Consider the following 12,007-nt stretch of genomic DNA (forward strand, 5'->3'; position numbering starts at 1 on the left):
TAAATTTTCAATTAAAGAGGTGAATTTTCGACTAAAATTATCTATCCTCAAACGAAAAATTAATTTTTAAGAAAGTAATTCAACTTTAAATAAAATAGATGACTTTTTTTAATTAAAAGAGATCAATTATCAGAATGGAGTAGTTAAATTTTTAATTTAGAAATATAATTTTCATCAAAAAGAATTAATTTTTAATAAAGTTATTCAACTTTAAATAAAATAGATGAATTTTTTAAATTAAAAAGACGAATTTTGCAATTAAAAAATATCAATTATTAGACTGGAATAGTTAAATTTTTAATTTAGAAATATAATTTTCATCCAAAAGAATTAATTTTAGAGAAAGTGGTTCAACATTAAACCAATTAGTTAAATTTATAACTAAAAAAATCCTAATTTTATTAATATTGTAAAAAATATTAATAAAAAAAAGTTAAATTCTCAACTAAAGAGATGAATTTTCGAATAAAATTATCTATCTGCAACAAAAAAATAATTAATTTTTTCTAAAATAATTCAACTTTAAATCAAGTAGAGGAATTTTTTAAATGAAAAAGACGAATTTTGCAATTCAAAAAGATCAATTATCAGACTGGAATAGTTAAATTTTTTATTTAGAAATATAATTTTCATCCAAAAGAATTAATTTTGGAGAAAGCGGTTCAACTTTAAACCAATTAGTTAAATTTATAACTAAAAAATTCTAAATTTATTAATAAAGAACAAATATTAAGAAAAAAAGTTAAATTTTCAACTAAAGAGAAGAACTTTCGAATAAAATTATCTATCCTCAAACAAAAAAATTAATTTTTAAGAAAGTAATTCAACTTTAAATAAAATAGATGCATTTTTTTAATTAAAAAGACGAAATTTGCAATCAAAAAAGATCAATTATCAGACTGGAATAGTTAAATTTTTAATTTAGAAATATAATTTTCATCCAAAAGAATTAATTTTGGAGAAAGTAGTTCAACTTTAAACCAATTAGTTAAATTTATAACTAAAAAATTCTAAATTTATTGATAAAGAAAAAATATTAATAAAAAAGTTAAATTTTTAACTAAAGGGATGAATTGAAATCAAATAGATGAATTTTTCAATCAAAAAGACGAATTTCGCAATTAAAAAGATTTAAATTAGTTAAATTTATAACTGAAAAAAATCTTAATTTCATTAATAATGTAAAAAATATTAATAAAAAAAGTTACATTTTCAACTAAAGAGATTAATTTTCAACTAAAATTATCCATCTTCGACCAAAAGAATTAATTTCTAATAAATTAATTGAACTTTAAATCAAACAGATGTATTTTTTAAAACAGAAAGACAAATTTCGCAATCAAAAATGATTAATTTTTTACAGAAACTGGAATCAGGTTGGAATAGTTCAATTTTTAATTTAGTCATATAATTTTCAAACAAAAAAATTAATTTTTAAGAAAGTGGTTCAACTTTAAGCCAATTGGTTAAATGTATGACTAGAAAAATCCTAATTTTATTATTAAGGAAAAAATATTAATAAAAAAGATCATTTATCAGACAGGAATAGTTAAAATTTTAATTTACAAATATAATTTTCAAACAAAAAAATTAATTTGTAAGAAAGTGGTTCAACTTTAAAGCGGATAGTTTAATTTTCAACTAAAAAAGGCAAATTTTCAACCAAAAAGATTAATTTCCAACCAAAGAAGGAAGGAATTGAAAAAAAGATTAAATTTTAAAATAAATAGATGAATAAATCAAGTAGTTAAATTTTTAACTAAAAAAGATATTTTTTCACCAACAAGGTTCATTTCCAACAGACGAAAGAAGAAATTTTCAACAAAATGGTTACATTTTTAACTGAGAAGAAGAATTTTCAATTAAAATTATGAATTTTCAAACCAAAAATTAATGTTTAACTAAAAAAATTTGTTGATCAAAAACAGAATAATTCTATATCCAGTTAAAAATATTCATTGGCGACCAATAACAAAATAATTTTCAGAAAAATAGTGAGATCTTTAAACAAAAATTATAATTTTTTAAAAACTAGTTCAACTTTAAGACAAGCAGTTGAATTTTCAACTGAAAAAGATAAATTTTCACCTGAAAAGAATGATTTTTAACTTAAGAAAGAAGGAATTTTCAACAAAACAGTTAAACTTTCAACAAAAGAGATAAAATTTTGTCTAAAATGATTAATCTTCAACCAAAAGAATTAATAAGATAAATTTTCAACTAAAAAGAATTATGTTTAACTTACTAAAGAAGGAATCTTCAACAAAATAGTTAAACTTTCAACTAAAGAGACGAATTTTCTACTAAAATGATGAATCATCAACCAAAAAAATTAATTTTAAAAAATGTAGTTCAACTTGAAATCAAGTAGTTTAATTTTCAAATAAAAAAGATGATTTTCGACCAAAAACGAATAGATGATTTTTCCAATGAAAAAGACGTATTTTGCAACTAAAAAGGATCAATTTTATACAGAAACTGGAATAGTTAAATTTTTTATAAAAACCCAGTGGTTTACGATATCGCAAAGATACCGAAACGACATGGACATAGGATGTCGTAAAATTGTCGTAAAGATGTCGTAAAGACGTCGACAAATTTTGTGCCCACTGGGAAAGATAATTTTCAATAAAAAAAAAGCAAAGCAAAAAAGAAAGCGTTTCAACTTTAAACCAATTAGTTAAATTGCCAACTAAAATTTTTTACACAAAAAATAGTTAAATTTTCAACTAAATAGATGAGTTTTTTATTTAAATGATCAATTCTCAACCAAATGAATGAATTTTGAATAAAGTTATTTAACTTTAAATCAAGTAGTTGAATTTTCAACTAAAAAGGATACAAAAAGAAGAAATTTTCAACAAAATAGTTAAATCTGAGCAAATTCAGTTTATCGAAAAGCGACCAAAGTTGCAACAAAATGTTTAACAACAAAATTTTTAAAAAAGAATTTGCATTTTTTTTCAAACGGGACAATGAAACTACGTCTGTTTCAATGCTAATGTAAGTTATTAATTATAATAATATACATTTATGAGAATGATATAAAATTCCAGAGATAAACTCGAGTGATAAAATAAAGGGATACACTCGTGATGAGAATGTGTTCGTTAAAGCCGAAGGAGTTTTAACAAAAGAGAATTCACAATCACCAAATTACTGTTGTCGATGCTTTCACCTTTAGTTTTAAAAAGTCTATGCACAAAGATCGAGCGCGAAGCGCGCGATAAGAATATGCCCACAGAGCGGATAGATTTTTTTAAAAGGAAAATACAATCGTTATTTTTTCAGTTAAAAAAATTAATTTGCAAAAAAATAAATAATTATAAAGAAGGATTGAATCTCCTGCAATCTCACGCCTTTTAAAAGTCTTTTCGAGTTATCAATTTTGTTTCAGGTGAAAGCCCTAACCCCGTTGAACATCCTTTCAATTCTCGAGCCAGAAGCTTCCTGGAGTGGAAAATGGGTCCACAGTCTCGTGACAAGAAAATATTTTTGCAACGCCTTATCAAAATTTCCTCCCCTTCTTCAAACCATCATCCAAATATCAATCAAAGGATTGGCAGATCCCCCATCAGCGGTTTCACTTTCAGTTTCCGATGACCCCGGTGAAGTTTTCATATCCGGGGAAACAGTCGAAACAATGACCTATCTTCATTCCCTGACTCTTCTGACTCAAATTTCGAGCTATTCATCAGGTCGTGCCTTACTCTCAGAAAACCAGATGGAAAATCCTTTCCAGGTGACCGATTTTTTAATATCCTTGTTGACCTCTCTCAACAACCTCGCTTCTTCAGAAACATTCAGAAAAAATGTGATTTATGAGGTTTCGAGAAAGGCCCTTCGCTACATTCTTGATAAACCTTCAATTCTCTACGACGCGAGATTTTATCACATCGCTTTCAATCCTCTGATGAGTTCTCGAGAAAAAAGGATTTATCATCACACCTTGGATGTGGCGATGCACATGTTGGATACGGCTGATGGGAAAAATTTTATGGGATCGGAAAATCGGGTAGGATCTGCTGATTCTAAAGAAGTGAATCATTATCCTGCTGTTGCTGTTTTGGAACACACGTCGGATTTGATGAGGCGACCCTTATCGGTTATGAATGTGGAAATTGTTGCTGAGCTTCTGAGATACATTGGAAGACTCCTGAGGATTTATGAAGTTTATGAAATCACCCAGGAGACGATGGATACGAAATTTTTTCCGGCAGTTTCCTATTTTTACGGCAAGTTGGACAAATATGCGGTGGAAAATGAAAACAAGACACAATTTCTTAACAGGTAGTATCTTCGTTGTGAAGTTTTCATCAGGACTGAGGTTTAGGGTTGCATTTTTAACCAAGAAGATTAATTTTCTGAAAAACAAAATCAATTTTCGGCAAAGAATGGATTAGTTTAATTTTTAATTTAAAAAAATATATTTTTATTAGAAAAATTATTTTTAACCAAGAAGATTCACATTATATGAAGAAAGATTTAATTTTTGTGAAATACTCATGAATTTTCAAACAAATATTTGAATTTAAGGAATTTTTAACCCTCTCAGTCTATACTGGGTCTATTATACCCGGATAATATTTTCGGATCGCTGTACAGTTGTTTCAGTCTTGTGAAAATATTTATAGGGATATTTTGAGTTCAATTTATTCAGTTTACAGTATTCGTTTTTGTGATACTTTTAGCTATAATTAAAAAAAAATCCCGATACGTTCATTAGAACCAAAGATATTGAAATCTAGGCTGAGAGGGTTAATCTAATAGTTAAATTTTCAACCAAAAAGATGAATTAGTCATCATGAATATTAATATTCTACGGTAAAAAGCAAATTTTCAACTAAATACAGGAATTTTCAACACAAAGGATCAATTTTCTACTAAAAGAGACAATTTTTCAACAAAATACATCAATTTCCAGTTAGAAAAATAACTTTTGACAGAAAAAAGAAGAATTTTCAGCCAAAGAAATAAAGTTTTAACCGTAAAGATGAATTTTTCAACAAAAGAAATACATTTTCAACTTAGAATAGTCAAGTTATCAATAAAAAATTATTTTCAACCAAATAAAATACATTTTTAACGAAAAAGTTCAATTTTTAACCAAATAGATAAATTTTTAACCAAGAAGATTAAAATTCTTTTCAAAAGATAAATTTTCGACAAAAAATGCAGTTGTTAAGTTTTTAGATGAAAAAATAAATTTACCACAAAAAAACTTATTTTCAATTTATTAAATTAACAAAAGAAAATAAGTTTTCGAGCAAAAATAAAATAAATTAATTTTCTGTTCTAAAAATACAATTTCAGCCGAAAAAGACAAAATAGTTTACTTTCATCTAAACAGATGAGTTTTCAATAATAAAGATTAAATTTAAATAAAATACATAAAATTTTTAAAAAGAATAGAATAATGGAAACTCCTGTTAAAAACAAGAATCCAACGACCAAATTTGGACCACAACGAATGAACAATTTGATTATTGGACGTTAAATAAGATTTTTAATTTGGATTTTAATCTAATTTAAATTTCTTACATTGTAAGAATAGAATAGTTAAATTTTCATTTGAAAAATTTATTTTCAATCATAAAAAAAACAATTTTGAACCATAGAAATTAATTTTCAACGCAAGCGATAAATTTTTAACCAAGAATATTAACTTTTCACCCAAAAAGATTAATTTTCATGAAATAAATGAGTTTTCAACCAAATATTTGAATTTAGGATATTTTTAACCTAAAAGTTAAATTTTCAGTCAAAGAAATTAATTTTAAGCCAGAAAGATGAGTTATTCACTATGAATGTTAATATTCTACCACAACAGGCAAATTTTCGACAAAATACATGCATTTTTATTTAAAAAAGATACATTTTCAACCCAAAATAGAATAATTAAATTTACAGTTTGAAAAATAAATTTTCAAAAAAAAAAAAAAAGAAATTTCATCAAAAAAATTAAGTTTTGACAAGAAAGATGAGATTTCAACATTTAATAATAATATCAATAATGAAAGTGTCTACAAAAAGAGGCATTTTCATTTGAAACATATAAATTTTCAATAATAAAAAAAGCTAATTTTCAACCAAAGAAATGATTTTTCAACAAAAGCGATCAATTTTCAATCAAGAAAATTAACTGTCTACCAAAAAATATTATTTTATAGCGAAATACATGAATTTGAACCAAATATTTCAATTTAAGCAATTTTTAACCTAATATTACAATTTTTAACCGAGCAAAAACATTTTTAACTAAGGAAAATAAATTTCAATTTTAAAAAATTGTCCAAACAATAGAATAGATAAATTTTCAATTAAAGAAAAAATTATTTTTCCACCAAATATATAAATTTTTAAGCAAAAGGATGATTTAGTCATCGTAGTGATTAACATTCTACCAAAAAGAGGAATTTTTACTCCAAAATATAAATTTTCCATCAGAAAGGTCAATTTTCACCATAATACATAAAATTTCAATTGATTTAATTGTCAGCTAGAAAAATAAATTTTAATAAAAAAAAAGAATTTTCAAACAGAGAAACGAAGTTTTAACCAAAAATAAGATTACTTTTCTATCCAAAAAAGCGAATTTTCAACAAATTAGTTGAATTTTCAATTAAATGAGATAATTTTTTATCTTAATTAGTTAAAATTTCCGTAAAAAATTATTTTCAACCAAATAAAATAAATTTTTAACGCAATTGTTCAATTTTTAACCGAAAAGATTCAAGTTCTGCAAAAAATATAGATTTTCGACAAAATCGTAGCAGTTAAATTTTTAGCTAAAAAAACTAATATTCACTTTAAAAAAACAAAACAATTTTTAATAAAAAAGATACATTTTCAACAAGAAAGATCATCTTTTTGACAAAGATTAATTTTTAACCAAATAAAAACTACAAATAAAGGAATTAAATTTTCAGTTAAAAAAATTAATTTTCAACCAAACATTTGTTTTCCAACAACAAATAATAATATAAAATCATGTTTCAGAACAAATAATTTTGTATCAATTTACATTTTTTTAATTCCAAGAAAAATTACGTTTCTTTTGTATTTAGTTAATCGGTACTTATTTACTATTTTTTCCAACGTATTTTTCATAAAATTAGTTCGGTTTAAACTGAAGAAAATACCACTATTTTCAAATGTAATTTTTGTCATTCTAAATAGTCAAAAAGAGCAAAATGAACACTTCTAAAAATTATTTTTAAGAGAAAATTGAAAAAGATTTTCAAAATTGCAAATTTTTCAGTTTTACAGGATTCACATTTTTTTAGGACAACGTTGAATCATCATTGAATATGATTAGCAAAATATTTAGAAGCTTTTTAAGGATTTTGAAAGGTTAAAAATTTAAAAAAATGTAATATTCCTTGGAAAATTTAAAATTATTTATGTTGAAAAATTAATTTAAAGAGAATATTACAAAGATTTCCAAAATTTTCTAAAGAATTCTGAAAGATTTTAAAGAAATTTCTTCAAATCTGCATGATTAAAAAATGGAATCATTAAAAAAAATATTTAGAGTTATAAAAAAAATGTCAAAAATAATTTTAAATTTGAGAAGATTTTAATTACTTTTTTTTAATTTATATTTTTGAAGATTTTAAAATAATATTTCGAAGCTTCTTCAGGATTATTTAAGATTTCAAAAAAAAAGTAAGATACTGGCATAATTTTTGAAGAAATAAAAATATTTTCAAAAGGTTAAAAAAATGTTCTTGAAATCCTTAAAATTGTTAATTTTTTCAAAAAATTTGTTTTAAAGGAATGTTTAAAGATCTTGAAACATTTGAAAAGATTTGCAAAATGGTTGAAAAAGGATTTCAAAGATTGGAAGGCAACTTTTAAAAATTGTGCAGTAGTTTTTGAAAGTTTATAGAAATATGAGTACAAATTTGTATTTGTTTGAAAATCTTGTTAAATAATGTCTCATTGGTGAAACCCATAAATGATTTTAATTGTTTAATTTTTTAGTGCAGCAAAGGACATGTTATTGAAGATCGTTTCGATGCCTCTGGGCTTGCAAATTCTTTCTCGTGAACCTCTTATTTTTGAAGAATTAATAAGAGGCTCGATAGGACCTCTTCGTGCTTCCTGGAGTTCCTGTGACCTCGTTTCCTTTATATCCAGCTGTGGAAATTTTTCTCTTGGTGTGGAAATTCTTTCTGATTTGGCTCCTCATGTTCTTTCGACTCTGATAACAGAACTCTGCAAAATCTTGGAGGATCCCCAAAGATTTCACGATCCGTGGGATGATCAAGATGTGGGGACATTTCTTCATGTTCTGGCTTTGTTTTCTCTAAACACTAATTGTAAGATATTCAAATCTTAATTTTTAAGGGTTTTGTAGTTCCAGACAGAAAACTGAATGATTTAGGTCGTGTGTCCGTCTGTCCAGGAGGGAAAATGAGGTAAAATGAGGGGAGGACAAGTATAGGAAGTGAGAAGAAACTAGAGACCGATGAGAATGGAAAGTAGTGGGTAACGAGGGAAGGGGTAAACGGCATAACGAGGAGAGGTTTACTGAGGGAACGAGAAGAGCGAAATTAGGGTTAATGGTAGAAGGGAAAGTAGGGTTAATAATGGGAAGGGATTAGGAAAAATGAAGGAGCGGGGATGAAGGGAATAAGGGAAGCTAAGTAGAATAAGTGAGGGATATGAGAGAAAAGGAGTAAAATAAGTGAGAGGAAATGAGAGAAGGGGAGTGGAACAAGTGAGAGAAAATGAGAGACGGGGAGTGGAATAAGTGAGAGGAAATGAGAGAAGGGGAGTAGGAAAAGTAACGAGAAATGAGGGAAGTGGTAATAGGGGAAATAAGGAAAAGTTTAATGGGGAAATTATGGAGGATAGTAGGGTGAATTATGGAAGAAGGGATAAGGGAATAAGGACAGAGAAAGTAGGGGAAAGGAGGAGAGTGGAAGAATTGGAAGTAAGGGATGGGAAGTATTGAGAGATAAGGGGTGGGAAAGTTAAGGGCGATAAGGAAGTTAGGGATAATAGAAGAGTGGGGGAAGTGATGGAAAATGAAGGTAGAGGAAGTATAGAAAAATGAGGAAAAATGAGAAAGAAGAAATTAGTGGTAGAGACATGAAAGGAAGTAGGAAGTAGCAGAACTAGGGGAAATGATGGGAGGAGTAAGAGAAGTGATGGTTAATGAGGGAAGATGTAATAGGGTAAATGAGGGGTGGTGTAGTGGGGGAACAAGGATAGAGAAATTAAGGTTAAAGCTGCAAGCAACAGTAGGTAACAGTAAATAACGGGAAGGGATAAGTGAAATGAAGGGATGGAGATGAAGAGAATAAGTGAAGGGAAAGTAGAAAAGGTAAGGAGAAATCAGAGGAGAGTAGGGAAAGTAACGGGAAATAAGGAAAGTATAACAGGGGAAATGAGGGAAGGTGTAGTGGGGGAATGAGGGAAGGCAAAGTAGGATTAATTACTGGAGGGGGTTAGATGTAATGAGGAGAGGGGGATTAGGGAAATGAGAGTAGAGAAAGTAGGAAAAATGAGGCTAGTGAAAGTATGGAAAATAAGGGGTGTGAAGTATTGGAAGATAAATGCTGGGGAAGTTAGGAGGGGTAAGGGCATAGGGATGATTAAAGAGTAGAATAGGATGGGAAATGAAGGTAGAAAAAGTGTAAGGAAATGAAGAGAAATGAGCGGAGAAGAAATAAAAGGAAGTAGAAGATATAGGGGAAATTATGGGAGAAGTAGGGGTAGAGGGCTAGGGGATGTAGAGAAAGCGAGATGAAAATAAGGGAGGAGAATTAGAGAAAATTATGGAAGTGACAGAGGGTAGTGAGGGAAGTGAAGGGAGGCCTAATACGGTAACCGGGTGAATAGGAGAGAGATACGTTATGACTGAACAAGAAATGTAGAGGAAGGGAAGTATTAGTTTAGAAATTAAGAAGATGGTGAAGTAGATAAGGAAGAATTTCTGGAAGAGAGGTAAGCAATGGGTGACGGCAGGGGAAGAAAGAAGGGATGGAGAGGGGAAAGTAGGAGAAGGGGGTCTGTGTGTCTTAATTAACGTCTTAATAGGCTACATAAACAGTTTTTCAGGCTCGCCGACCTACTTTGACTATTTATTAGGGTCTCGTAGTCCCGGGCAGAAATACGTATAGTTTCAGTCGGATGTCCGCCCGTCGTAATTTCTTTGCAAGGAGAAGCAGTAATAGAAAATAGCTGAAGGGAATGTAGGGAAAGTAGGGGGGAATGAGAGAAGTGGGGTAGAAGATGTAACGGGAAGGGTTAATAGGGGAAATCAGGGAAGATATAGTGGGAGAATTAGGGGAGGGAAAATATGGTTAAATTTGAGAGAATATTTGATGAAATGAGGGGAGGGTGATTAAGGGAATAAGGATAGGACAAGTAGAAAAAATGAGGAGAGTTGAAGTATGGAAAATATGGGTTGTCAATATTGGGGCATGATGTTGGGAAAGTTTCGGATTAATAAGGTTGTTAGGGATGATAAGAGGAGTGAGGAAGTGTTAGGAAATGAAAGTAGAGAAAGTATAGGGAAATTAGGAGAAATGAGGAGAATAAAAGAGTAGGGGAGATATGAAAGGAAGTGTAAGAACTAGGTGAAATGATGGGTAGGAAAGAATGAAAAATGAGGGGAGGGTAAGTAGAGAAAGTGAGAGGAAATTAGAGGATGAGGAGCAAGGGTAGTTAAGGGTAATGAGGAAAGAGGTAATGGGGTAAATGAGGGGAAGAGTAGTGAGGGAACGAGGGCAGGAAATTAAGCTAATTCTGGGGAGTAAAGTAGGGTTAATAATGGGAAGGGATAAGTGAAATTAGGGGATGGGGATGAAGACAATACGAGAAGGGGAAGTAGAAAAGTGAGGTTCTATGAGAAAAGGGAAGTAGAATGAGTAAGTGGAAATGACAGAAAGGGAGCAGGGAAACTAACGGGAAAAAAAGAACGTTTAATAGGGGAAATGAGGAAAGGTGTAGCGGGGGGACGGGAGGAAAGAAGGAAAAGTAGGATTAATTACTGGAGGGGATTAGATTAAATAAGGGTAGGGGGATTAGAGGAATGAGGGTAAAGGAAGGTGGGAAAAATGTGGAGAGAAAAGTCATGGAAATAAGGGATGAGAATAGAAATAGAGAAGTGATGGGAAATTAACGTAGAGGAACTAGTAGAGAACTAGGGAAAATCATGAAAGGTGAACTAGAACCAGCAAGGGGAAATGATGTGAGGACAAGTAGGAAAAATGAGAGGAGGGTAAGAAGAGGAAGTCAGTGCAAATTAGGGAGGGGAAGTAGGGCAAATTATTGGAGGTATGAGGGTAGTGAGGAAAGTGAAGGGAGGGCCAGTAGGCTAGTGTGGGTGCGTAGGGATGAGTAGGGCGGGAAAATTATGGCTGGGGAAAGAAAGTAGAGGAAGGGAAGTGTTAGTTGGGGGAGTTAGAAGAGGGGGAAGTAGATAAGGAAGAATTTCGGGGAGGGAAGGAAAGCAACGGTCTAAGTCAGGGGTGAATGAGTAGGAGTTGCGATAATTAGGAGATAAAAAATAGGAAAAAGAAGGCGGTAGTGGACGAGGTTAGACTAAATTAGGAAAGAGGTAGCAGGATAAGTGGGGGAAGTAATGGAAGGGGATCTATGAGAAAATGACAATTAACAAGGTGAGGCCTAGTAGTGGAAGTAAGAGGATGGGAAGTAGGATAAGTAGAGGAAATTTTGAGGGGGGAGTGAGGGGAAAGTATGAAAAGAGAAATGTGAGAAGTGAGGAGATATTATGGGAAAAGAAGTAGGGGAAATCAAGTGAAGAAAGGTAGAGGAAGTGATGGTAGAGAAATTAGGAGAAAGAAGGAGATGGAAAGTAGAAGTGATGGGAGATAAGAGGAGGGAAATTATAGGAAGTAAGGGTAACGGGAGGGGAATTATAAGCAGTAAGGTGTATGAGAAAGTAAGGAAGGCGATTTAGGAAAATGAGGAGAAGGTACTTAGGAGAAATGAGGAGAATGAAGGGATGGGACGTAGAAGAGCGATGGAA

At 30.0% G+C, this 12,007-nt stretch overlaps 1 protein-coding gene across 1 annotated transcript in view; it reads left to right on the forward strand.

Moving 5' to 3' along the window:
* Positions 1-12,007, forward strand: part of LOC117172503 (protein broad-minded-like) — a 38,252-nt gene that overhangs the window by 1,742 nt on the left and 24,503 nt on the right. The window contains exons 2-3 of the mRNA XM_033360510.1: positions 3,398-4,290; positions 7,987-8,324. Of these exons, the coding sequence (XP_033216401.1) occupies positions 3,398-4,290; positions 7,987-8,324 (1,231 nt within the window). The remainder of the gene's footprint in view (positions 1-3,397; positions 4,291-7,986; positions 8,325-12,007) is intronic.

Source organism: Belonocnema kinseyi, chromosome 5, assembly GCF_010883055.1.
Source record: "Belonocnema kinseyi isolate 2016_QV_RU_SX_M_011 chromosome 5, B_treatae_v1, whole genome shotgun sequence".
Lineage (NCBI taxonomy): Eukaryota > Metazoa > Arthropoda > Insecta > Hymenoptera > Cynipidae > Belonocnema > Belonocnema kinseyi.